Source organism: Aethalodelphis obliquidens, unplaced genomic scaffold (genome assembly GCF_003676395.1).
Source record: "Aethalodelphis obliquidens isolate GAN/ISIS:26980383/991018 unplaced genomic scaffold, ASM367639v1 scaffold17, whole genome shotgun sequence".
Classification (NCBI taxonomy): Eukaryota; Metazoa; Chordata; class Mammalia; order Artiodactyla; family Delphinidae; genus Aethalodelphis; species Aethalodelphis obliquidens.
The window spans coordinates 405,134-432,293 of record NW_020837961.1 but is presented as its reverse complement, the minus strand read 5'-3'; the positions used below and the strand labels follow the sequence as shown (position 1 = coordinate 432,293).

Sequence of the window (27,160 nt, the reverse complement as noted above, 5' to 3'; positions counted from 1 at the left end):
CCCAATCCATCCCTCCCTCACCCCCTCCCCCTTGGCAACCACAAGTCTGTTTTCAATGTTTATGAGCCTGTTTCTCTTTCGTAGATAAATTCATTTGTGTCATATTTTAGATTCCACATGTAAGTGATATCACATGGTATTTGTCTTTCTCTGTCCGACTTACTTCACTTAGTATGACAATCTCTAGGTCCATCCATGTTGCTGCAAATGGCATTATTTCATTCCTTTTTATGGCTGAGTAATATTCTATTGTATATATGTACCACATCTTGTTTATCCATTCATCTGTCGATGGACACTTTGGTTGCTTCTGTGTCTTGGCTATCATGAATAATGCTGCATTAGCAAAGTCATTTTAAAATAAAGTAAAATGATTATAAACTGAAGAAAACCCAGAAGGTTTATGACAAGACAGAAACAATAACAAATAATGATCTGAATACCACAGAGGTTGAGAAGCATTTGTGAAAACAGTGGAAACGCTGGATTGTTCTCACGCACACACAAATGACCGCGTGCGCTGCCAGTGTTGACGTGAGGCTGTGGGATCTTGTTTCCCAGACGCACCAATGGGTCCAGCTCCTGGTGTTCACAGCCTGTGTCATCCCCTCCACCCACCCTAGACCAGGCTTGGTCTGTGTAACTCAGGGCAGAAGGGTGCTGTGCAACTTCAAGGTTAGGTCATGGGAGACACTGTGGCCTCACCCTGTTCTCCGGAATGGCTCACTCTTAAGGAAGACAGCTTGCAGGCCCCGTGGAGCCCTTGGGGGGCCTCAGGGGGTAGGGACCGCAGGCCTTCATCCAGAAGCCTGAGGACCTCTGAGGACCCCTGCCAACAGCCATGTGAGCTTGAAATCGAATCCCCCAACCCCGTGAGACCTCCAGATGACCACAGCTGCTTTCAACAGCTTGTCTGTGTCAGCTGAACAAAAGGCGCAAACTAAACGTTGAGAATTATTGTTACTTGGCAAACATTCTGAGGACTTAAGCCCGGGACGCAGCCTCTCAGATGGCTCGGAGGGACTGTTTCAAAGAGGCAAGGGGGGAGCCAGGATATAGAGGAGTTTTTGCTACAAAGACCAGGTAGTCGGAACATCAAAAGATTACTGTTAAGTAAAGAAAACCAGACATCTCAAGTGAAGGAAGTTAGAGCTTTTCGGTGTGTGGAAAGATGCAAAATCTGGGCTCACTGAAATTGTTCCTTTGATGCCCACCTCAGCTCTCTGGGGCAAGTCTCCCCATCACTGCAAGGTGGCTGCGGTGGCTGAGGGCTAGATGGCGGGCATCCTGTTTCCATCCTGAGTCCCTCAGGGCTCACCATCCAGGTGGCTGGAACGTGATGGCTCGACGGCTGCAACATCCTTTGTTTACTGATATGGTGGCAACCGCTTTCACTGACACCTGCAACCCCACGAGAGAGCCCGAGCCAGAATCCCCCAGCTGGTTCGCTCCTAGACGCCTGCCCCACAGACACTGTGTGAGATCGTAAAGGTTAGTACTTTACGCTACTCAGTTTGGGGGTTATTGTTATGTAGCAACAGACAACCAACACAGAAGCAAAGGAAGCCCAGTGTGCTATTCTGCCAATTTAATGAGAAGAATTACACCTCCCACATAGATGAAATTGATGGTGTTTATTCTAAAAATTAGCAGGAACGTGCAACCTTCAATTTTCAAGATAAAAGCTTTTTCAAATCCCTTTCTAATAAGTACTTAATAAGTAATTTTGATTCCCCTTTAACCTGCAGAGAAGTACACAGTCTGAGCGCTGCTTCTGCACTCCCCGCGTTCTCTCCTCTCCACCGCACGGACGTCTTCGATGCTTCTGGACCGTGCCAGGCACACTCCCACCTCAAGGCCTCGGCACTAACTATTCTTTCCACCTTAGTTTCTCTCTCCCAGACACTTGAGCATCTCACTTCACCTTCTTCAGGTCTGCTCAGATGTCTCTTCCCCAGAGAGTTTCCCCCAGGCACCTTACTGAAAATCGCAGCCCCACCACTCACTCCTGACCCTCTGTATCCTGTTTTATTGCCTTGTAACACTTTTACTAACTTGTGTGTATCCTTCCTCCCTGGAGGCCAGCTCCACGAGGGTGGGGATTTTTGCCTCTTCAGTCACTTACTTACTGACAGATCCTCATTAACCAGAATGTCTGGCACTTAATAGGTGCTCAATACACAATTGTTGACGTGCGCTTAGGAAATAAATTTAGTTTAAATGGCTTTTTTACTGAACCAGTTTTCCTGGGGTAAGGTGGCTGCCTGTATTTAAATGTTCTGACTCAGTAGGTTGTCAATAAACAGTAGCTATGATCTGAATGCAAACGTCTGCTAAAATATATATATATTTTACTACCTCCTGGGACAGGTAGTCATTGCTGAGGGCAGGGGTGGGAGAAGAGAGACAGTTTTCAGCCCCCCTGCCCTCCCCGGGGCCTCTTCATCCCCTTCGCCAGCGCTGAGGGTGCAGAAGCCTGGCCCGAGGTGTGGGGGGCCTCGTCTGTCCTTCAGTACTGGACACCCTCCCACCCAGGCTGGCAGAGGGTGGGAGGCTGACCCCTTGTAGCCCCTCCTCTCTGCCACATCCTCTCCAACCCCCAGGACCTCCTAAACATTTCATCTTTTCTTGTCTCTACTAAGTCCTTTGCCCAGCCTCCCAGGTCTGCAGGCCCTTTCCTCCAGGAAGCCCCCCTGGCCTGGAGATGCACCAGGAGGACGTGGTCTCAGCTGTGGCTGAGTGAATGGCACAGGTTTCACCGTCATTGGTCTGGCCTGGGAGCCGTGGGCTGGGGACACAGGGAAAGTGTGTGGGGAGCCCAGGTTCCCAGGGAGACCTTCAGGGAGCTCTTGCACCATCACCACCTGCCCAGTCATCGGGGCCAGCTGGGAGCGAAGACAAGCTCACATTTAAAGGTGAAACTATGCAGCTACACAGGAGTGCCTGTTCCTGGGGCCTCTGTTGCCAGAGCCCGTCCCAGGCTGAGAACATCAGGAGGGCTTCCCCAAGGAGGAGGTGGCAGTGATGTGAGGAGGGACCCGCTTGTGCAAAGGCCCTGGGGCATCAGGGATGGTGTAAGGAACAGAGTCTGGCAGAGCAAAGAGGGAAATGGAAATAAATATGCTAATGATGGCAAAAATCTAACCTCAACCAGGTACCATTAAAACTAAAGCTATCCTTCCGGAACACCCTCGCAGCACCACTGCCCAAGAGACAGACATGGGCACGTGCTGTGCTTTGACTTGGTGAGCTCCCTCCGGGGAGATGCCCTAGGGAATGAGGACGTGGCCCCAAGATGGTCCTAGCAGGGATGCTGATAAAACGTTCTCCCCTGTGCCTACTTGGAGTTCTCACTCCGCACGGAAAACCAGAAACCCACGAGTCTCATAAGAGGTGGGCTCAACCCTGGTGGTTCCGGGACACAGGTTTCAGGAAGTGGCCGCAGGCTGGGTTTGCCGCTTGCAGGGAGGGGAGTTTGGGGACCATCTGGGCAGCCCCACTCTTCTGAACTACAAAATGAGTCGAAACTACAAAATGCACCTAGCTTGTAAAAAGGAATTAAAACAGTCTAAAATAACACACACACACACACACACACACAATTTGACCACAAACTTAAGAATTAAACGCTACGTTTCTTTGTGCAAATGAAGAAACTGGCTGGCTTCCAAAGTTTGAAACGGCCATAATGTAATAAACCGAAACATTGTGTACTATTTTCACAACTGTACGTTTTGATATGTATTTAATAAACATCTGCTGAATGAATGTCTCCGTGCAAATTCGCAGACATTATTTCGGAATCAGGTTCCCAATGTCAGAGCCCATCACAGAAGAAACAGGATGAAGGTGAAATTAAACTCCGCGGCTGCCTGCATCTTTCCATCCGAGACAGAAGGAGGAGGCAGAAGGGGCTTGAGGCAGCAAGTGCGGTCACGCGACAGCGCGTACTGTCACTCCCGTGCGAAGCCCACCCTCAGGCTCTCTTCTAGCAGGCGCGGGGCGACACCGGAACACGGGGTCCCGGGCGGGCGCTCCGCCGAGCACAGCGCGAAGCCGCGGTTCGCGGCCGCCGGACGCCCACTTCCGGGCGGCGGGGAAGAAGGGGCGTAACCGTCTCAGCCCCGCGCCCCGCCCGCGGCCCCCAATCCCCGTACCTGCCGGCTGCGGGAGCCCGCGACCGGAAGAGGGAGCGCGCGCGATGGAGCTGCGGCGTCTCTGGCTGCTCTGCTGCTGCTGCTGCTGCTGTCCCGGCGCCGCCGCGGCCCCGCCGAGCGGCCGCAACCCGCCCGCCGCCTTCCGGGTACCGCGCTCCCCGGGGGCCCTTCCCGCCTGCCTGTCCTGGAAGGGGGAGGGGGACCTGAGCTCACCCCCGGGTCCCCAGGGCTTCCTGTCCCGGGGAGGGGGAGGGGACCTGAGCTTACCCCCGGGGTCCCCTGGGCTTCCTGTCCCGGGGACGGGGGAGGAGGCCCTGAGCTCACCCCCGGGGTCCCCTGGGTTTCCTGTCCCGGGGACGGGGGAGGGGGACCTGAGCGCACCCCCGGGTCCCCTGGGCTTCCTGTCCCGGGGAGGGGGAGGGGACCTGAGCTCACCCCCGGGGTCTCCTGTGCTTCCTGTCCCGGGGACGGGGGAGGGGGACCTGAGCGCACCCCCGCGTTCCCCTGGGCTTCCTGTCCCGGGACAGAGGGGCCACCGGAGCGCCACCCCCGGGGTCGCCTGCGCGCAGTCCGGTGACGCGCCTGCGTTCCAGAGCTGGCGTGACGCGCGCGAGCCGTGCTGACCCACAGAGGGGTCCTCCAAGAAAGATGTGCAGCTGCAGGTGACCACTGGCTACGTCCAAGGTGGTCCTGATTGGAAGGCGCACCCCCTTTTGGAGCCCCCGGGCGTCCTCGCCGCCTTCCCAAACTGCACTTCAAGGATGGGAACCAGAAGTAGGCGGAGAAACCTGCCCATCTTCCGGAGGGGGCGCTGGCCACCTCCTTCTGAAGTCGCAATTTTATCCGCACGGAGCCAACCTTCAGCACGCTCAGGGAATCCTGCCGGTTTATGATTTAACTGAACGCGGGCCCCTTGGACTAGCGCACACCCTGCAAGTTCCGCCGACTTGGTGGAGACCGATTTAGAGAAGGGGGAAGCATTTCATTTCCTTTTCAGATTATTTTGAAAAGGCTTGGTAATCTCAGATGCACGCCAGCATTAAAACTCAGGAACACACCAGTTAGCTCAGTATAAATAAGGTTTTTCCTGAAACCAAGCAAGCTGCAAGAGGTAATGGTTTAGAGTTGGCCTCACTGTGTACTATTCAATATGTATCCAATGCTGGGAGCCGTGGGCTGGGGACACAGGGAAAGTGTGTGGGGTCATGAGAGGTCATTATCATTTTTGAAGTTATCAAAGAAAATTCCTTCTTAAGCAAAAGCAAGTATGAAATCAGTAATCCTGCTGCTCAGTGGAATTGCATTTCTTATTTTCCTGGTATTTTCCTGAACTTTCCATGGGATTCCGTAGCTGCTCTCTTCTCCTTCTCCTCGTCTCCCTGGACCTCCAGCGTTTAGGAAGCACCAGCCTTGCCTGATTCTGCACATTCTTGTTTTTTGCCCAGACCAAGATGTGTATTTTTATCACCAATTTATTTCTCTAGCTTTCAAAACCAGAAGCACCAGTATAATCGCTTAAGATCAAAGTTTTTGTCCTGTATGCCATTCCTGCCCTGAGCTTGGAGGCATATGGCGGTGAACTAACACCTTAGAGGAAAAAAAACAATCCCACCCATACTGCTAATGTATTCATTGACTGAAGAAATAAAAGCACTGCCATACTTCTCAAAAATAAAAAAAATTGAGGATTGAAGTCACAAGGAGGCCAGAGTAATGAATATGTATTTTGAACCTATGTTATTTATATAATTTATAAATATATATGTATTCACTCATACTGTATAGTTACTCATACTAGAAGCCATACCCAGGAGATGATGTCTAGAAAATACAGCTCCTCTCGGGTTCTGCAAGGGTGCATGCCAGGAGATAGACAGTTGTAAGCAGACAAGGGCAGAGTGAGAAAGATTCTCAGTAAGTTTAAAAACCTTGAGCTGAGAAAGCCTGAAAGATGTTCAAAGCAATTGCTCCCATGGGGAGTTTAGTTCTTGAGATGGGGGCCCGGAAGGGAGAGCAACGAGGGCTTCTGTCCACACTTGCTGGAAACTGTGTTTGAACCTAAACAGCTGTTTGGACCTTGGGCAGAGCTGGACGTGAGCAGATAGAAAGGGCCTTGCTTGCTGGGTACCCACAAGCATTGGGAAGCACCCCTCTGGCCTGGCAAGATGGATTAAAATGTGTTGTAACTGACACTCAGTATAACTCTGCAAAGCTTTATCTCTTTAAAATTATGTCAGGGCTTCCCTGGTGGCGCAGTGGTTGAGGGTCCGCCTGCCGATGCAGGGGACACGAGTTCGTGCCCCGGTCCGGGAAGATCCCACATGCCGCGGAGCGGCTGGGCCCGTGAGCCATGGCCGCTGAGCCTGCGCGTCCGGAGCCTGTGCTCCGCAACGGGAGAGGCCACAGCAGTGAGAGGCCCGCGTACCGCAAAAAAATAAAAATTAAAAATAAAAATAAAATAAAATTATGTCTCATTAGGAATTGGTTGAGATTCTCTGTTTACCCATCGGGGTAAATTATGTACCGATTCTAGAAAATTCCCTGGCTCCATAATCAACTTAAAATGAAAAAAAAGTTTAAAAATTAAAATACAGTTATAAAGTGCTCTGTGTCGTGCTAGAGAGAATGGAGAGGTTTTAGGGTGAAAAGTGGACAAATGTTGAACCAGCAGCTGTAGTCTTTGGATCTTGGTATCTTAGTTAGGGAGAGCAAAGAGGTGTCCTCTTGTTTGCAAATGCATTGATGACTGACTAGTGGCTGCCCAAAACCCAGTGGAAAGGTGTTCAGGGAACTGCTGACGCAGCTAGAGAAAGGATCTGATTGATTAGTAATGTTTTCACCATCATGGGTTCATGGTGAAAGGTTCTGTCATCCCTGCCTTACGGGGTTTCCTAAGTTCCCCGGGAATATTCCTTGAGCGGAAGTCAGGTGGCACCTGTGATACTTGTACACAAACCGACACTCCTCCTGGGATGATTATGGGATGCCTCACAGGATAAGTGACTGGAGAAGGGGGGGACAGCAGCCGCCCCTCTGCCCTTTCACTCCTTAGAAGCTTCTGGTGCTCAGGAAGCCCCTGCCGTTGGGTTCAGCCTGTTCTTTGTGCTACAGCCCAGGTGTGGACTGACATTTGCTGAGGCTCCCTGTCTGACCACAGAAGAGCTGGTCTTCTGACCCCTGTGGGAGACCACAGACCCAATAAGGGAACCAATAAAAGTTGTATGTTCTCACCTCAGAAAAGTATTTGTATGCCAATGCACATGTGATTTTGCTTAAAATTTCAGAAGCTCCACCTTAAAAATTCTTGCCTCGATGATTACATGCTCTGTTTTTAAAAAATAAAATTGTGTGTACTTTGAGGCATGTTTGTTTATGTATAAATAGAAGGTCATTTTACAATGAATGATCCTAATGAATGAACCACAGATGTTTGCTGTAAACAGCCCCTGAAGATCTGGATTATTTCCTCCAAATAAACTTTATCCAGAATGCTTTAAACCACAATTTCTGTCTAACAGAAACATTAAGAGGTGAAATTGATGTAAGACACTGTGGTTCGGGTGGCAATTTCCAATGGCTCTAGCTTCACGCGTACACTGCCAAAATGAAAATGTACCAGAAACTGAGATCTTGGGTCAGAATTGATTCAGTCTTTCGTTCATCTGTCCATCCATTTATCCAGTACTTTAACATCTACCGTGTATGACAAGATAGTCTAGGTTTTCTGACTAATTCAGTAGGAATAGGACACAAATGGATTCTGTTCGGAGTTGGCCTCTGATTGAAATATGCACTTCATAGATTCTTTCCATCAGGTTGAAGAAGTTTCTTTTCATTCACTGCTGAGAGTTTCTATCGTGAAAGGATTATGAATTGTTAAGTGCTTTTTCTGCGTCTATTGAAAATGCCATATAGTTTTCCTTCCTCTTTCATTCCATTAATATGGTGTATTATGTTGATTGATTTTCAGATGTTAAACCAACATAGTCTTTTTTAATGGCCCTCACTTGGTCATGATGTATTGTCTTTCTTATAAATTGTTGAATTTGATTTGCTAATATTTTCTTAAGGATTTTACATCTGTAGTCATGAGGGCTATTGGTGTGTATTTCTCTTTCTTTGAGATGTTTTTGTCTGGTTTTGGAATCAGGGTTATACTGGCCTTATAAAATCAGTTGCAAAGAGTTCCCTTCGCCTTTGTTTTCTCAAAGAATGTGCGTACAGTTGGTATTGGTATTTCTTTTTTAATTGTGTAGAATTCACCAATGAAGCCATCTCGGCCTGGAGTTTTCTTTGTGGAGTAATTTTCAGTTAGGAACTTAATGACTTTACTTGATAAAAAGCTGTTCAAGTTTTCTGTTTCTCTTGTATCCAGATTTGGTAATGTGTGTCTTCCAAAGAGTCTGTCCGTTTCATGTAGGTTGTCAAACTTATTGGCCTCAAGTGGTCAGAATATGATTCTTCTAGTGCCTGAAGCGTCTGTAGCGGCCCTTGTTTGATTCCTGATATTGGTGATTTGTGTGTCTTCTCTTTCTTTCTTTTCTCTATCCCAGGAGTCAGGACTGAGAGAGGAAGTGGGGGAGGGTCAGGGAGAGAGTCTGCAGCATCTCTGAGCTGAGAGAGAAGGGGTGAGGGCAGGGTACCCTAGACGCCCCGCGGGCCAGGGGAGGGTAGGAGGCCATGGGGACACACAAATCCCAAACCAGTCTTCAGTGGAGGCCCTTCCCCAGTAGGCCGGCCGAGTGCTTAGTCATGGCCTGCGTGCAGCCTGTGAGCACCAGGGCCTCCCTCCCTGCAGTCCTGGCAGTTCAGATTCAGGGGGTAAGCTCCCTGTGGATGGTCTGTGAGGCCCATCCTCCTGGCTGCAGCGGGCTTTCCTGTACATCCGTAAAGGTCCTACCTTCTCAGGCCTTCGCTCATCCCTCCAGCTCGCGACAGTGGCCAGCAGATGCTTGCAGGACGAGGAAGCCGCTGGACTCCTCGGCGGTTTGCAGTCGCTGGCTTAGATTTGTCACGCGGCCTCTACTCACTTGCTTTGCATTTCTGTTCTGTTGATGGATTTTTACGTCTCCTTCCCAAATTATATGCGGAGGCTTGCTTCATCGAGATTATCTTTAAATCTCTAAACCTCAGTAACTGTTGATTGATTAACAGTCCCTCCAGGCACGTGCTCCATAAGGAAAAAATAAGATTACGATGAGTCCCAGGAATAATCTGCTTGAAAACAAACAGCTTATGCCATTTGCAGCAACATGGATGGGCCTAGAGATGATCATACTAGGTGAGATAAGTCAGAGAGAGGAAGACAAATACCGTGCGATATCGCTTGTATGTGGAATCTAAAAAACTGATGCAAATGAACTTACTTACAAAACAGAAACAGGCCCACAGACAAAGAAAACAAACTATGGTCACCAAAGGGGAAAGGGGCGCAAGGGATAAATTAGGAGTTTGGGATAAACATATACACACTACTGTGTATAAAATAGATAACCAACAAGGACCTACTGTATAGCACAGAGAACTATACTCAATATCTTTTAATAACCTATAATGGGAAAGAATCTGAAAACGAATACATATGTAAAAAAAAAAAAAGCAGCTTAGCACTATCAAGGGCATGACGTATATAAAATGTAGTTATGCATATATTCAACAACAAATATTAATTAAGCATCTGTTGTGTGCCAGGTGTGTGCTCAGTGAGGGGAACCCAGTAGCGAATAAGACAGACCAGCCTGGCCCTCATTTTGCTTATAGGTTTATGGGACAGACACGCAATAAACACGTAAGTGCACAAGCAAGTACAGAATAGCTAGAGCTGGAAACTTACCAGATGGTGGGGTCTCCTGAAGTTCTATTTGTCCCACACAGCTGGTTAGAAGTAGGAAATGGAGGCGTGCTCATACAAAAGACAAGCCTAAGATTATTATCACAAAACTCAAAGCTGAGGAATCTGTAACAATGGTCCGATTTTCCCTTTGGAAAGACAAGCCAGGCGATCTTCCTGGGACAGTTCCAGGCTTGCATCTCTTTCCCAAAGCCTTTTACCCAAAATGAAACAGAGACCTCTATAAAGCTCAAGGAGAATCGGATTTATAGATTCATTAGTTACTTACTCCTTTTTTCGTGCTTCATTAGTTGTGCTGGGAAATACGGAGATAAAGAAGACAGTGTTCCCAGATCCATAGCTGTTGGATCAAATGAATGCTCTTTGGTGACAACTCCCACTAGTGTCTAGTGTTTATTTGCAATTTATTTTATTTTTTCCACTATGTTAAATAAACATCTATTTAGTGCTTTCAACACGCTTAGTAAAGAGGAATTATAAATGGTTACCCATTTATATGAGTTCCTGGGACATTCCTTTCCCAGCTTCAAAAATTACTCCTGAAATCAGATAATATTTTTAATACAAAACACTTATAAAAGTAATCTGATTATCTTAGATGACCTTCCATCGTGATCTGCAGGAAATAAATCAAGCTTTAACTTTTGCATCTGAAAGCTATCTCCAAGTAAGCTATATGCAGCGTGCTCTGGAAAGTTAACATGGGTGATATAAATGAGTGTGTTTTTTTTTCCTTTTAGGAAAGTCTTAATAGACATCGATACTTGAATTCTGTATTTCCTGGTGAAAACTCCACTGCCGTCTATGGAATAAATCAGTTTTCTTATTTGTTCCGTGAAGAGTTTAAAGGTACGGTGCGATGGGGCTACTAGTTGATTAGTTTCCCGACTTTAACTTGTTTCCTTAACTTTTGAGAATTGTTCAATTGTGAAGCTAGTAAATTGAGTAATACTTAATATTCATTAAATGCTTAATAAATGTCAAGCACGTACCTGGTGCTGACAGTTAGAAAAGTAAATCCATGTTCACTCTCTTCTAGTTATTGCTTAAGAACTAAATACCGTAAATACAGACATTTCCACGTGGCTCTGAGGGCTAATACCTCATCTCTCCTCCAGTCTTCTGTGCTCTTTCTATTCAAGACACCCATGGTTCCATGGCTTGTGATCAAACAAATGATGTCAATTATACTCATCTTTTTTTGACCTGCTTCTATCAAACACGTCATTTTATGTGAAAGCCCTGGCCCTACTGGAGGGATTCTCATCTTTGTAGCTTTCGGCTAATCCATTTCATGTATGGAAAAGCACAAAAGGCAGACTTTATCAGAAACTCCACTGTTTCTGTTGAAACGTCCCTCCAAAAGGAATCCCTATAATATAATGTTGGTTGCCTTTTCTTTTCACGTGTATCCTCAGCTATTTATTTACGAAGCAGACCTTCCAGTTTTCCCCGGTTTTTGGCGGACGCGCACACATCCATCTCCAACGTGTCTTTGCCATTAAGATTTGACTGGAGGGACAAGCACGTCGTCACCCCAGTGAGGAACCAGCAGACAGTACGTTTGTTTTCTTTTCCTTTTTGATCAGTGTCTGAGTCACTCTTGAGGTTAAGTTCGATCACGCTTGTAAAGGAGCCGTCACTGCTGTAGGTGGAAGGACACCCCAATCATCAAAAAATGGAGAACCCCTGGTGGGGGAGACGGATGTCAGGCCGGGCTCTCACTCTGGAGGTGAGCTCTGTGGGCGCCCCTCCCTGGCTGCCTAGCCCCCTTATCACGGTCCCCAGGCCTGTGCAGAACAGCGGGTGGAAGGCTGGAGGAGGTGAACTTGACCACTGACGCTTGAGCCGTTCAAAAGGGAAACGACGTGGGCTTCCCTGGTGGCACAGTAGTTGAGAGTCCGCCTGCCAATGCAGGGAACACGGGTTCGTGCCCCGGTCCGGGAAGATCCCACATGCCGCGGAGCGGCTGGGTCCGTGAGCCATGGTCGCTGAGACTGCGCGTCCGGAGCCTGTGCTCCGCAACGGGAGAGGCCACAACAGTGAGAGGCCTGCGTACCGCAAAAAAAAAAAAAAAAAAAAAAAAAAGGGAAATGACGTGACATCAGGCACTGGCGCCCCGTGTGCCCTGGCCTCTTGGGTTCATCCCCTGAACTCCCTCAGAAACCCTACCTCCATCCCCACCCCTACAGGATCGCACACTTTGTACCTGTGATCCTTAAAAGTGCAGTCAGTTCTGCTGGAATGTGACATAAACGTTCCTAGAAATCACCAACTGTGTAAAATCAGGCAGTGAAAATGAGAGGGGGTATAGAAGAATGAGGTTAGGGCTCAGCGCTAAAAACTTCGTGACACACTAAAAAAGACAGGGAAGTAGTAAAAGTGGCAGTGCAGTTTTACATGTGTTAAATGATAAAGAAGTGTGTAAGTCCTGCAGTAAATGCAACCATTTACCACCCTGCGATATCTCTTATATGTGGAATCTAAAATATGACACAAATGAGCTTATCTATGAAACAGAAACAGACTCACAGACACAGAGAACAGACTGGTGGCTGCCAAGGGGGAGGGGGTGGGGGAGGGATGGAGTGGGAGGTTGGGGTCAGCAGATGCAGACTAGTACATATACAGAATGGATAAACAACAAGATCCTACTGTACAGCACAGGGAACTATATTCAATGTCCTGTGATAAACCATCACAGAAAAGAAAATGCAAAAGTATACATATGTATAACTGAGTTATTTGCTGCACAGCAGAAATTAACACATCATTGTAAATCAACTGTACTCAAGAAACACAAATTTAAAAGCTGCAGCCATTTACCTTGCAGAAGTCCTGAGTGTGCCTGTGAAGATCACCTGGAATCAGAGGGAAAGCGGGACCCCAGATGTGGGTAGGCACGCTCATTCACGAGGCGAGCCATCTCTCCGGCAGACGTTGGAGGGCAGATGCGCTTGCCCCGCACCCCCGCTGGGCACGGGGATGCCCACTGACCTGGGAAAGTTGGTCCCTAACCCCAGGGATGCGGCCCCAGTTTGTCTGCAGTAGAAACCTCAATGGGTCACTCAGTCTCCTCTCCTAAGACCAACGCTTTGGACCCAGCAGTTCCCCGGTCACCATCTAGTTAGGCTGATCCTTTTTGCTTTCTCAGATTCTGTATTTATTGTTCTGTATTCATCTGCTTTATTTTTGGATTCGTAATGAAGGGTGATGTAGTCTGAAACCCAGTCCATCCAGGGTGTGCTTACGTTGTATCCAAGGCAAACTTTTAATTAGGAATCTTCTTACTGAAGGAAAGATGTTTTGGAGCAGGGACTGTCCCCCTGGGGCAGTGGTAGGTGGGTAACCTAAGGTGACCTGCGTTTACAGTTCTCAAGGGGTGGGCACCCTGCTGGAATGTCCCCTAGTGAATGCGGTACCCTGCTCCAGGCACTGAAGCTAGAGGTGTAAATAAGGCCACTTTGAGGCCATTAGATCGCTCAGAGCTTCCCTCCACGAACACCACCAGCTGTGCGTCCTTTCTTCGCCTGCAGTACCTGGTCCCGGGCTTAAGACAGTTCCGCCCAGTTTCAAATCCCACTCTCTGCCTTTCCTGCAGTTCTTCCTTGTATGAAATTCTTGATCCTTTCCTTCCACCTCCTCCCTTTCTTGTAGGACCAGCCCTTTAATTCTTTTGCTCTAGTTTGTCCAGTGAGGGGAAGTTAAGAGTCCCAGACTCAGGAAGCTCGTCAGCCAGTATCTCAATGAGGAACGAGCAGTAGGGGTCTCCATCATTGGGACATTTCCTGTGTTCATAACTGTGATGGGCTGAAGAGTCATTCAGCCAGTTCCTGAGTCCGTCCGTGAAAGGGACCAACGTAGGCATGTGCATCCTCACCCCTGCTCACCTCATCCCTGCCTTCTAGCCGGAGGGGGGGAGGTGGATGGCCAAGCAGAGGGATGGAAGAACGGGCTCGGCGTTGGTACACACCTTAGATGCAAGCCACCTGTTCAGTGAACTGGCTCGATTTTTTTTTTAATGTATTTTATTGAAGTATAGTTCATTTACAATGTTGTGTTAATTTCTGCTGTACAGCAAAGTAACTTACTTATACATATATATATATATATATATATTCTTTTTCATATGCTTTTCCATGATGGTTTATCACAGGACACTGAATATAGTTCCCTGTGCTGTACAGGAGGACCTTGTTGTTTATCCATCCTACACATACTAGTTTGCGTCTGCTAATCCCAAACTCCCACTCCATCCCTCCCCCATCCCCTCCCCCTTGGCAGCCACAAGTCTGCTGTCTCTGTCTGTGCAGACTCATTTTTTTAAAAAGACCATCAGTTCAAGTGTGTTCCCAGTCTCTAAAATTCACTTGTATTCTGCATCGTCTAACCTGCAATAGTGGTACTACCAATTTACCTTTAATGAATAACTAGATTTTGATGCTTACAAGAGAATTTTGGGTTTCGTTTCCTTTTTTCAACTAGAAAGTCGACGGGATTGGCGTTTATATCCTGTGGGCCTGGGCCTCCAGACTGCCCACTTGATTTGATCATCTGAGGTATCAGAGATGTTGGCAGACTTGATTTGCATGTTATTTGATAGCAAGTACTGTTCCTGTTTCTCTTCTGGCAGTGCGGCGGATGCTGGGCCTTCACCGTGGTAGGAGCAGTGGAGTCCGCGTGCGCCATAAAAGGGCAGCCTCTGGAGGCACTGAGTGTCCAGCAGGTCATAGACTGTTCATACAGCAACTACGGCTGCAACGGAGGGTCCCCGCTCAACGCTTTGAACTGGCTCAATAAGGTGACTAGGTCCACAGCCTTTGAAGCTGCTTGTGTAATGCACATTCAGAATTCACAGACAGTCTACTCTCATTTACTAAATAATGTTTTCAGGGTCGGCAATGTAGCTAACCAGAGCTTGAATTAATCAGAAGACTTCCCAGTGTGACCATATCCGGAAATAGAGCCTTCAGGAGGCTCTGGAGGTTAAATGAGGCCATAAGGTTGGACCCTGACCTGATCGGACTGTGACCTTGGACTTCCAGTGTCCAGAACCATGTGAAAATCAATTTCAGGTTTTTAAAAAGAAAAAAAGAAAAAAAGAATTGCTTCTGGGCAGGTCAGCCATCAATAGTGAAACCAAAGTATGAAAAATCTTACCTGCAATTGGTGTTCAGAAAAATATTTATGTTTATTTCCTCACATTACTTAACAGATGCTTCTTTTTTTGCAGATGTGTGTCACATGACTCAAAGCTGAGAGCGTATTCATTTCCGTAGAATTTCCGAGTGTTCAGGTTTACAGGGGATTAGCGGTCAGCTGATTGGGTGCTCTCTGTAGGCGCAGGGCTGAGCCCACGTTGCGCGTCAGTAGCTGGCATGGGGCTGCACCCTGTCTCTCCCCCTCCAGAGGCTTCCCCAGCACTAAACACCCTCTGACGCTGTCCTAGGTCCAGCAGCAGTGGCGTGAAGCCAGCGATGAGGTGTTGTGAAAGCTTGTCACGACAGCGCTCCCCAAGCTCCAGGGCCCCCCTCTTACTCATTTGCTGTGTTTTGAGTCACCGCACACCGGACGCTGATGCTCTGTACATGTTATGGGCAGCAGTGGGTAGAGCGTGTGCCCATGCTCGCATAAGCCCCGCTCTCCGAAAGAGAGGGTTCGGTCCCGACGACTGTACGGGTGTGTGGCATTTGCCAAGTGAATGGCAGCGAGAGAAGTGGATGGAAGGATGCTTGTGAGCACAACGCAGGACCACTGCCCTGCCTGAGCCTCAAAGGCTTGGCCACCCAGAGCCAGAGCCGTGGGAGGAGAGCGGTTTACACGCCTGTACCCTCGGGAGAAGGAGAGGCAGACTTTATCATCAGATCACCGGAGGTCCCGGGAAACGTAACACAGGAAATACAGGAGCCAAAGACAAAGAAAGACATTGAGTTTAAGTACCTAGGATGTCCTTATAAAACACCTAAAGCGTTCATTTAAGATTTTCATAACTCAAAGAATACCCACACGATGAAGGTGTGGCCAGGCTAATCTTATTTTGACACATGGTAATAAGTTCTATTGATTTTTGACACAGCCCCGTGACAGAGATAACTTTGGGCGTGCATTTTCTTTTAGATGCAAGTGAAGCTGGTGAGAGATTCAGAATACCCGTTTAAAGCCCAGAATGGTCTGTGCCGTTACTTTTCTGACTCACATTCTGGATTTTCAATCAAAGGTTATTCTGCCTATGACTTCCGGTAAGTGTCTCTCTGTATCTCTTAATTTATTATCTGTTGATTATTTGGAATGAATAAGTTGATTGACAGCATCACTGCCTACTCTTGTTTTACAATGGCCTTTTTACTGAAAATTGGTAATCAACGTGGAGGTCTATGTACGTTGTTTCTTAAATATGATCTGCTTTCTCCCACGTCATTACAAATAGAAACAACACACTTAAATTAACACGTTTCAATCCAGTTTAAAGTATAACTGACGCTCACCACCTCTCACCAAGTTTAAGTGCCACACGTCCCTTTAGCGTATTTCAGTCTTACTCATGAATCAATGAAAGACTGCTCGGTGTAGACTCCAGCTAACGTCAAGCCGTCTACTTACCAAGAAGCATTTTTGAACGCACTCTGTGTTCCTTGCATTTCTCAAGTGATCAGCTGTAAGGAAAACATGAAGTGCAGTTTTCATGTGAGAGGCAAGAAGGCAGAGCACATGAAGAGCAGGTGACGTAGCACATCTGTAGGCGCAATGGGGAGGCCGGAGAAGAGGACTTGTGTTGGGACTGGAAGGGTACAGTGACTTTGGACAGATTCAGGAGAAAATAATCATTTAAAAATTCTTTAAAAACTCAGAGTTGGGCTTCCCTGGTGGCGCAGTGGTTGGGAGTCCGCCTGCCGATGCAGGGGACATGGGTTCGTGCCCCGGTCCGGGAGGATCCCACATGCCGCGGAGCGGCTGGGCCCGTGGGCCACGGCCGCTGGGCCTGCGCGTCCGGAGCCTGTGCTCCGCGGCGAGAGAGGCCGCAGCGGTGAGAGGCCCGTGTACTGCCAAAAAAAAAAAAAAAAAAAAAACTCAGAGCCGGCTAGAGAACCATTACGACCATTTGATTTCGTGCAAAACAGGTGCTCAGGGATGAGGAGAGCCACGCAGCGCCTGGCTTCGTTTTTTAAAAATATGAAGGGAGCTTGTCACAGCGTTTCGAAACAGAGAAAACAGAAGGATTAAAATCAGTTCAGCGAAGGTGACAGGTTGCCCTACTACTTAGTAAATATAAAAGGATCTCTGGGTGCACATGGAGTCTCCCCATGGGATCTGAAAGAAATCACGGGTGCATCTGGATCCTTGAGCAAAACGGAACCCTGCTACGCCAGCATCCTTGCGTCCGTAGACGGCCAACTGTACCCGGCTCCCGTCTGCGGGAGGGGCTCTCACCAGGCGGCCTCAGGCCCCGAGGGAGGACGCACAGGATCCGCGATAAACGGGCAGGGTCGCTGAGCACGTCGGCCCCCACCTCCCTTGAGGGTGAAGCTCACGCACTTTCTAAACAAGCAAGTGCGTCTCTAAGCTGTCAGCTCCTGGAGAGTCTAAGGGAAGCGTCTGCACACGAAGGAACTGCATCTTCAAAGTGTCATTAGAAAGGACTCAGGGCATCCCTTGTCATGAGGAGCAGACTGAAAAAGTTAGGAAGAAACAAAAGAATAATAGGCACTAGTCTGAGTCAGAGAGAGAGGGAGAGGGAGAGAATGCAAAGGTGACTGCTTGGGGTCTGAAGCAGGATTCCTCCAGCCCTTGGATTAGAAGGCAGAGGACCTTGTGAAATCCCTCACGTTACAGCGAGCAGTTAACTCTGAGAACACAGCGCCAAGCTCACTGCGTTAGACTCTGCAAGAAGAGCTTCCTTTGATTTATTCAGTTATTCGTATTTACTGAACCCTGTTTTAGGTTCTGGGGATTTGGAAGTGAACAAAACAGACAAAAATCCTGTCCTCAGGACTATATTTTAGTGATAGAGACAAGAAATAAATGAAAGAAATAAAAGTATGCCTGGTCTGTTAGATGAAATAACTTTAAAGAGAACAAAGCAGCCGTGGGGTGAAGAGGAGACACGGGAGGGGTGCACAGTCTCGGGACGGGAGCCCAGGGAGAGGGTCCCTGAGGAGGTGGCCTTTGAGTGAAGACGTAACCCTGCAGATACCTGGGGAAACGTGTTCCCAGCAGAAGGAACTGTACATGCAAAGGCCCTGAGGCAGACAAGGGTCTGGCATAGTTAAAGAGCAGTAAGGACGCCAGTGTGACCGCCACGGAGAGAAGAGCAAGATGGGCAAGTGATGAGGTGACAGGTCGTCAGTGATAACCTGAGCAGTGTTACGAGAATGGCCTTAGACCTGGTGGAGACTAAAGCCCCACAGGGTATACAGAGGGATGTTTCTGAGTTTATACAGAAGAGCATCACAGGGGACTCCGGGATTTTTTGCCCTGAAAGACTGAAAGGATGGAGTCGCCATGAATAGAGCTGGGAGAGTCTACGACAGAACAGAGAACATCAGATTTGTAGGAAGTGACCCCAGGAAGCACCGGGAGGGGACTAGGGCGTGAGACAGCAGGGAGGGCCGGGTGTCCTCGGGACACAAATTAGGTCTGAGGGTAACTCGGCCCTCAGTCCTACTGGGGACCTCTGGGATGCAGGGCAGGATGTGTGTGTCAGGGACGATGTCCCGCCGCAGTTGGCGCACATCACCTCCCAGGATTCAGTAGCTGAGGGCGCAGCGGAGGTAGCAGTGGGACGTGGGCTTGCTTTCCAGGATCTTGAGGGGAGAAGGGCCTCAGGCAAGAGCTGCAGGGTCTCCTAGTGGGACCCTGGCTGCCTGGCCACACCGCAGGGTAAGGGCCAGAGGGTGTGGGAAGGTCCCCAGGCATCTGCTGTGACCCGGCGCTGGGCAAGCCCCTGCCCTGGAATGTTACCGCTTCCCCAGGAGGACCTGAGCCGCAGCCGCAGGGCCTGGTTAGGGCTCATGTCAGGCCAGTTCTGAAGCTCATGCTTTTCCCCCGACCTCTATTTGTACGGTCATGCTCTCTTAGTTTTTGAGTAGTCTCAGACAACATCAGCCCAGGGCACAGCTACCAGCCAAACACTTCATAAAATCTTGTGGTGACTCTAAAAAGATCTAAAAGAAAAAACCACACTGAGTCATAAAAGCAAAATGATCATTCGTACTCAGGCTGCGTTCTGCATTTTTGCTCATCAGACCTCAGGAGAAGCATCTCAGGAGTCAAACTAGGATATAAGCATCACTATTTAAATAAACGAAAGGGACAAACATCACATGATATCACTTAGATGTGGGTTCTAATAAGTCATACAAAGGAACTTATTTACAAAACAGGAACACTCACAGACACAGAAAACAAATTTATGGTTACCAGGGGACAGGTGGCAGGGGGATAAATTAGGAGTTTGGGATTAACATGCACACACTACTGTATGTAAAATGGATAACCAGCAAGGACCTACTGTAGAGCGCAGGGAACTCTACTCAGTATTCTGTAATAACCTAAAAGGGAAAAGAATCTGAAAAAGAGTGGATACTTGTATAGGTATAACTGAACCACTTTGCTGTACACCTGAAACTAACACAACGTGTATCAACTACGCTCCAATATAAAATAAAAATTTTTTTAAATAAAATAAAATATTTATGGGTGAAACAAACAAAAAGGGAAAGAACCTACTACATATAACAAGAGACTGAAACACTAGGAAGCAGTATACCACGCTGAATTCTAGGGAGGTTGCGGTGCAAACCTACACACTTACCCAGGGTCTGCAACAGGTAAGACTCGCCTTAATCACCAAATCTGGATGACAGTAAAGATTAGGAGAATTCTTTGAAGACTGCGAGATTTGTATCTTACTGATGTGTAAAATTATTAGTAAGCTCATGGAACAAGGTTTGATAATTTGATAGTAGTTCCATATTGGGCTAAAAATGGAAATAAAGATACTGTTCGGAGCATATTTTCACTTGTTTCCAGCCCACACTGCTCTGAAAGACAAGTGACCGCAGTTCTGGGGCTAAATGGAGCCTTTCCCTGCTGGTCTAGACCGTGGCGTGCACTCCTATTTCCTATTTTCCAACAGCTGTGCAACCTCCCTCGTCCTGCCTCGAGCAGAGATGATAACTAAATCGCTTCCATCAGCCCACAGCGCTCATTGCCCTCCAGCTTCTGTCCCCACCCCCCCGCCCTTCTCCTTTCCTCACACCGTCCCTGTAAGGTGTCGTTGATGTCCTGTATCTACTGTATAGCTTTTGTTACCTTTAAAAGGTGGCGGGACTCCCCTGGCGGTCCAGCGGTTAGGACTCCGCTTCCACTGCAGGGGGCACGGGTTCGATCCCTGGTCCAGGAAGATCCCGTGGGCCGCATGGTGCAGCAAAAAAAATAAATAAAATGGAAAAAGTAAAAGGTGGAGGCAGACTTCCCTGGTGGCGCAGTGGTTGAGAGTCCGCCTGCTGATGCAGGGGACATGGGTTCGTGCCCTGGTCCGGGAGGATCCCACATGCCGTGGAGCGGCTGGGCCCGTGAGCCACGGCCGCTGAGCCTGCGCGTCCGGAGCCTGGTGTCCCACAGCCCTCCTGGACAGCCAGTCTTCCAGACTTCTTTTAGCCACCATCGATTAGGGCTTGATAATTGCAACCAAACCTACTCCTACCCATATACAGATTAAATAGATCACTTTTATAAAGTATTTGTACCTGAAAAACTAAACTTCTTAACCAAACATTTCCTCTTTTGGTAGTGACCAAGAAGACGAAATGGCAAAAGCACTGCTTACCTTGGGCCCTCTGATAGTGGTAGTAGATGCCGTGAGCTGGCAAGATTATCTGGGAGGCATCATACAGCATCATTGCTCTAGCGGAGAAGCAAATCACGCCGTTCTGGTAACCGGCTTTGATAAAACAGGTGAGTGCTGGTGAGATGCGACCAATTGCTTTGCAGCTTGAACTCCAGCTTGACAAGTGATTGCCATCCTTTAAGACGCTGAAACCTGGTCCTATTACGTCTAAGTCCTCATGAGCTTTACAACTTTTCACTAAACTTCCAGGTATACACGCCCTGCGGGTCCCACTGTCAATCTGGTAGATGCCTCGTTGAAATGACACTAAATTCCTGATCTAAATAATGGGCATTCTCCATCTGGAATGTTTAGGGTAACTGCTGGGAAAGAGAAGTACTTATACTTATCTAAGGATCCTTTTTTTTCTTTCTTTTCCTTTTTCTAAGTCCCTGGAAAAGGATGTGTGTTTTCATTTTCTGCAGAAACTGCATTAAGTGAAATGAATTCAAACACATTTTCCATTGATGGGCGTGTGACACTAGTACTGATCAAGTTTACTTGGCTGGTTTGTTAGCAGTTCATTACATTTTTTACCTTTTTCTTAGAGCCACTGTAGTTTTCAATAACTGAACTTTAAATAAACATTCTTTCACCACAAATAGGTTCTCCAGGGTTTGTTTCATGTTTTTTAGGAAGTACCCCGTACTGGATCGTGAGGAACTCCTGGGGAACTTCCTGGGGCATAGACGGCTGTGTCCACGTAAAAATGGGAGGAAACATTTGTGGTGAGTCGTGAGTTGATATTCAAAACTCCAGGCTAAATGTCAAGGGAGAGACTGTGAATAGATTAAAATTATAGCCCATCCAGTCCATAGTGTGCGTCCAGGATACTTAGATCACTTTTACAGTAAGAATTGTCATCCTTTAACTAATTGATAAAAATACAACAGTGTTTTTTAAAAAAGACACTACTGTACACATTCATGTTTTTAAAAGGAAGAGGGACTGTAGTAAAAACCAGTGTAATGTGCAAAACATTGTAAGACATGGCGAAAATTTACCAAAGTTAACTACTTCCAAAACCAGAAAAAATTCCACTTAGGAGGCTGAGCTTTTCCAGAAATGTCTCCAATTCCAAATTTACTTTTTATAATTGCATTACTTTCCATTATTTTATGTATTATAATACCTTCTCTAGGATCATCAAGAATCACTTTTTCTTTGTATCAAAATGGGTGAAAATCTGAATATTAGGGTTGTTTCTGATTTAATATGCCCCTTGTCACCTACAAAATTCTAGCAAAAAATTCTACTCACTGGAATTGAGAGGCTTAAAAGAATGCCAAACATGCTCTTTCGTTGAATAACACTTTTTATTAATTAACAACAAACCAAATTAAGATAGCTATTTAAGTATGTTAAACGTATTCTAAAATCCATATTCAAATTCTGTTCTAAACTTTTTGATCTAGAAAATCAGCATATTTTCTGAATCAAGTTGGACCCAAACTATGCTGTGTGTACAACTTTTTAAAAATTGTAGAACAGCCCAGGTTGTGATATTTATGATAAAAGAGAGTTATGGATGGGCTTCCCTGGTGGCGCAGTGGTTGAGAGTCCGCCTGCCGATGCAGGGGACACGGGTTCGTGCCCCGGTCCGGGAAGATCCCACATGCCGCGGAGCGGCTGGGCCCGTGAGCCAGGGCCGCTGAGCCTGCGCGTCTGGAGCCTGTGCTCCGCAACGGGAGAGGCCACAGCAGTGAGAGGCCTGTGTACCTCAAAAAAAAAAAAAAAAAGAGAGAGTTATGGAAAACTTTGAGAGCTTATATTTTGATTCAGTCTAGCGACGACAGCTCTGTCGTTCCACAGAGCCGCATCCGTGTAGTTTAGTAAATGGCCTGTTCCATCACCCCAGTAAACAATTTTTCATAAATTATTTATTAACAAGAGTCAGCCTCACAGAAGCTTTTCAGCCAGAGCGCGAGCACCCCCGCCAGGCCTCTGCGTTCAGCTTCACTGGGGCTCTGCAGATAAAGGGCCGCTGCCACTCCTGGAAGCCCTGCTACCCCCACAGTTCATCCCCAGCTGCGGAGTGAGGGGCCTGCATCTGGGCTGAGGGCGGCTGCTTTCACAGTCCTGGCAGGGTTGCTGCCAGGACGTGATCCGGATGCTGGTTCAGCATCACTGCATCCCCACCTCTTCCCAGCCCCCAGCTACAAAGCGTGAGTCAGGATCATCTTTGCCCTGTACCCGTTTCCCAGTTTAAGTCTCCAAGGCCTGCCTGGTTCGTCATTATACAGGAATCCAGATCCTTTCTGAAAGGGAGTATTTCCTGAAAGTTACATCCCTGGGGTGGTCACATTACTCTCACGACCAGCTGCGGAAGGCAGGTAGCATTCCGCGGCCCCAAGAGATTTCAGAGACGCAGCTCATCACAGAGGAATCCAGTCCTCAAACAGGATGTTTGATCACTTCCGCCACGACATTCTGATCTGCGACCACAGAGCACGCTGGGGATTTATTGAAATGTTGTTGAAGTTCAAATCTTAGAATTTAAATTTTCAAATTGTGTTTAAAATAATCCTATAAATTATCGTTTTGCCTCTAAGCAATATGTATGAGTGCGATACAGATCTCAGATACATTCACCTGTTCAGTTCATAAGTCGTTTGGGGATTTTTAATAGTTTACTGAAATAAAAATATTAGGTATCTCTTCTTATATCTGTGTGTGAGGTTGCCGTGTCGCTATGGACAGGTAGCTATCACCAGTGAGTGATTTTCTTAGTAGATACTAACTCTTTCCGAACCCAAATGAAAATTGTTTTAATTTGCTATTTAAAAGGCATATAAGGAGGAAACAGAGTAGTACTGATCGTTTCCTTTTCCTCAGGTATTGCAGAATCTGTTTCTGCTGTATTCGTGTGATATGTTCGCCAGATCAAGAGACAGATACAAAACCGAAGGCTCGTGATGAGATGTGATACTTCATTCTTGGCATTTTCATCTTTAGGCTTTTGCAACTACCCACAAAAGACAGGCTCTAGGGCCTGGTCCTGCTGAAACTATTGATAAGTTGTAGAATATTCTCTTCTTAGAGAGAGATGGACAAGGTCAGAAGGAAGAAAACCAGCACCATGGCCTGGGAGGAAGTCTGTGGGACAGTTTCCTACTGGGAGGACGGTCAGATTAGGAGGTATTTTAGGTCTCTTCACTCTGAAAAGGCTATTGTCTGGTTTGTTTGATCATTGTTTCTGTTTGCCGTTTCTTTATTTTTAATGACGTATTTCCAATCGGACTAAAGAGGTGATAAGAATCCCTTTTCCTTTATGGGATAAAATCACCAGCCCAAGTGCCCTGCGTACAGGAATAGCCAGCCTAGAACTAGGTGTGCCCCTCCCAGCTGCATTCCCAGCCCTCCAGGATGGAATTTCGAAGGAATGTTGAAGGGCCAGTTGCTCTTCCCCAGCACATGGGCTGACCCGTGACCTGCGCAGATCATGTAGAAAGAAGCAAAGAGACAAAGTTACTTTTTAAGGCAGACAGTTAGCCTGATTGAAACTAAATGACCAATATGGCAACCAAGTGATAGGAAAATCTCAAGTAGCCTTGCCTGGAAGACAAATTATTCGGGGGTTTCACGGCCCGGAGAGTTCCAGTACGTTTTATTTCCTCCTTTGTTCTTGCGGATTGAGGAGCGGTGTGTCTTCTCACATTTTCTCACTCTTCCCCTTACTCTTGGCCGTGAAACTTCTAAATCCTCCTGGTGGTGCGGCTTCCCTGGCGAAAGAAGTCTCATTGTTTACTTTCCGTTTCAGTTTAGGGCCAGTTAGTTGGCTCCAGTTGTCTCTAAGCCTTGATCAGCATCAGGACCTCACCTGTCTGTCCGCCCATCATTTGGACGCCCCACCTCTTTCAAAGTTCAACCTCATTAATCTGGGGTATCAGCCAAAATGTGTTTCCCAGCCTCTGTTGTCCCAGTTTTCTGCTTATTTTTCCCAGACTCCATCCTAACTACTTTTTCGTGCGTCCCTTTGGCTTTCCACGTGGTCCCTGGTCCTCGAGGTCCAACTCCTCTTTCGCAGGGTCATTAGTCTTGGTCGTGTAAGAACCTCGGAGCATGAAAGCTGCTCTTCTGATTGAATCGTATTGTGTGAGTTAACTGATAAAGTTGTATCAAGTACTACGTATGTAAGTATCTCCTCTCTCAAATTCTCGGTCGCGGTCCAGTGTAGACTATCTTAAAAGCATAATTGTAGAGGTGGCAATAACCACTGAAAAAAATTGAGACATCCCATTTTTCCTCTCATGGTTGGCCTTTATTTATCACTCTCCTTATTAGAAGAAAATCAAAAACAAGACACTATTTCTTTTCCTTACACCAACAAGAAGCAATTTCAAAAGAGTATGTGTTGACTCAGGTTTAGAAATGACAAGTTGATATTCTGTTTGACTAATATTCTAAATACCCAGCTATGCCACAAAGGACTTGTGTCTTGATGGTTGCAGTTCGCGTTCATGTACTAATTCCTGTAACGTGTGAACGCTTTTCTGATACTCTTTTACAAAGATCAATATCCTTCTGAATTACGAAGTGATGAATACCTCTCGGCTCTTCTGGATTTTGATAACATTTTTAATAAAACGACCTGTATCTGACTTTGGGTTAAGAAGACTCTGTCCATGTGTATGGCTTACATTTTGTGAACACAGTGTTAATGCGGTTCACATTCACACAAGAGTTTTCTCAGCTCCAAACCCGTATATTTAATTTTTGGTTTTCTCCATAGACATCTTAACTTCCATGTCTGCAAACTATCTCCTTCCCCCCCTCAAAACAACAAAACAAAACAACAGAACGAAAAACCTAAAAAACAACAAATGCCCACACCTCCTGGAGTCTCTGTTTCGGATAACAGCATTAGCATCGTGTAATAACCCAATCAGTAAAATTGAGGGAAATCTTAGATGTTCCATCAGGTCTGCCACACCTGAGGACCAGCACCTAATCACCCACCTGCTCTCCATTTCCTTCCTCCATCCTTCACTCGATGCACGTTCTTTAGCATCTCTGACCCCCACTGCTCAGGAGTCGACCCACCAGACTCCTCGTCCCTCAGTCTGGGGCTTCTCAAGTACGGCCCCCAGACCAGGAGCCACCTGAGGACTTGGAAACTGTTTCGTCAGCCCCCCGGGTGTTTGTGATGGACGGATTGACAATGCATCTGTTCTGTGTCCCTGGGGTTTACATTTCTAAAAGACCCCATTTTCATGTTATCCCTCTGGTTTAGCCCATTCAGGGGCTCCCGGTGCCTAAAAGATAACATATCAACTTTTCTAAATGAGCTTTTCCCAAAGAGGCCCCTTCCTGCCTTCTCAGCCTCACCATCTGCTGTTCCACGTGGGCGTGTGCTGTGCTCCCGCGCTGACCAGCTGCTGGACGTTCGCCCGTGAGGCCGAGAGGAGAGCAATGAAATCTTCACATAATAATTAGGAGTCATAATGAAAATAACCAAGATGTTCCTGGATGTGATTCCACTGGGATCTCAGAGTAGATACTAAATTAGCCCTACAGGGATTCATGATTCATTTAAGAATTATTGAAAGTGGGTCGTAGGCACTAGAAGCAAGTTTAAATGGGGCAAGGGTACTAACTGGCTTTATGAGTGGTTTCGACATTTACGTAAGAATTAGTGATACATCATTTGAAAAAAACTACACCTATATAACCTAGTCACACCAAGAAACAGAGATAAAAATAACTAAATCAGATCATTCATTTAGTCTGTTAAAAGAATGTGCCTTGACAAATAGCATTTATTCCAGGATTCCAAGGCATCTTGATGGACGGAATATCCAGTAACATATTTCTTCATTACTTCCTGAGAAAAAGCCAAGATTATAAGTATTTTATCCCAATACATAGAGAGGAAACTGGGGATTAAACTGGTGGTTTGGACCAAAGAAGATAATTAATAGGTGCATTTGATCTCAAACTTGCTGACTTATTTCAAAGGGAGTGTCATGGCCTCGCTACTTGTCTCTGGATTTTTCAGCTTAACCACCATCTGGTACCATGTACCTGTCCCTGCACACACACACACACACACACACACACACACACACACACACACGCCATGGAGGCAAAAGCAAGTATATGTAAATAGTGTAGAGACAAACTAGACAATATGATCCTTATAAGAAAATTGTAATTGAGACCAAAGAATAGCTCACTTCCATCAAGAACCTACTGCTTGCCGTAGGTGAGCACCCTCGGTCAAGGTGGCTGTGCATTCCAGAGTTCTTTGATAATATTTTGTAC

General features: G+C 47.0%; 1 protein-coding gene across 3 annotated transcripts; it reads left to right on the top strand.

The window, feature by feature from the left end:
• The first annotated feature begins 4,154 nt into the window (after positions 1-4,154).
• On the top strand, positions 4,155-25,502 carry CTSO (cathepsin O). 3 transcript variants are annotated; one of them, XM_027116802.1, is made up of 8 exons: positions 4,155-4,303; positions 10,749-10,857; positions 11,427-11,566; positions 14,642-14,809; positions 16,126-16,247; positions 20,801-20,964; positions 21,532-21,624; positions 22,870-23,725. In XM_027116802.1, the coding sequence occupies exons 1-8, from the start codon at positions 4,202-4,204 to the stop codon at positions 22,953-22,955; spliced, it is 984 nt and encodes a 327-aa protein (XP_026972603.1). In that variant the 5' UTR covers positions 4,155-4,201; the 3' UTR covers positions 22,956-23,725. The 3 variants fall into 3 exon arrangements, with proteins under 3 accessions (XP_026972603.1, XP_026972602.1, XP_026972601.1); XM_027116801.1 differs by lacking the exon at positions 22,870-23,725 and adding an exon at positions 23,732-25,502 and having other exon boundaries at positions 4,157-4,303; XM_027116800.1 differs by lacking the exon at positions 4,155-4,303 and adding an exon at positions 10,592-10,675.
• Positions 25,503-27,160: the final 1,658 nt, after the last annotated feature.

Coding starts and splice junctions, on each gene's coding strand:
- CTSO (XM_027116802.1), top strand. CDS start 4,202: ATGGAGCTGCGGCGTCTCTGGCTGCTCTGCTGCTGCTGCTGCTGCTGT. Junction 20,965..21,531: donor AACCGGCTTTGATAAAACAG/GTGAGTGCTGGT, acceptor CATGTTTTTTAG/GAAGTACCCCGTACTGGATC. Junction 21,625..22,869: donor AATGGGAGGAAACATTTGTG/GTGAGTCGTGAG, acceptor GGGGCTCTGCAG/ATAAAGGGCCGCTGCCACTC.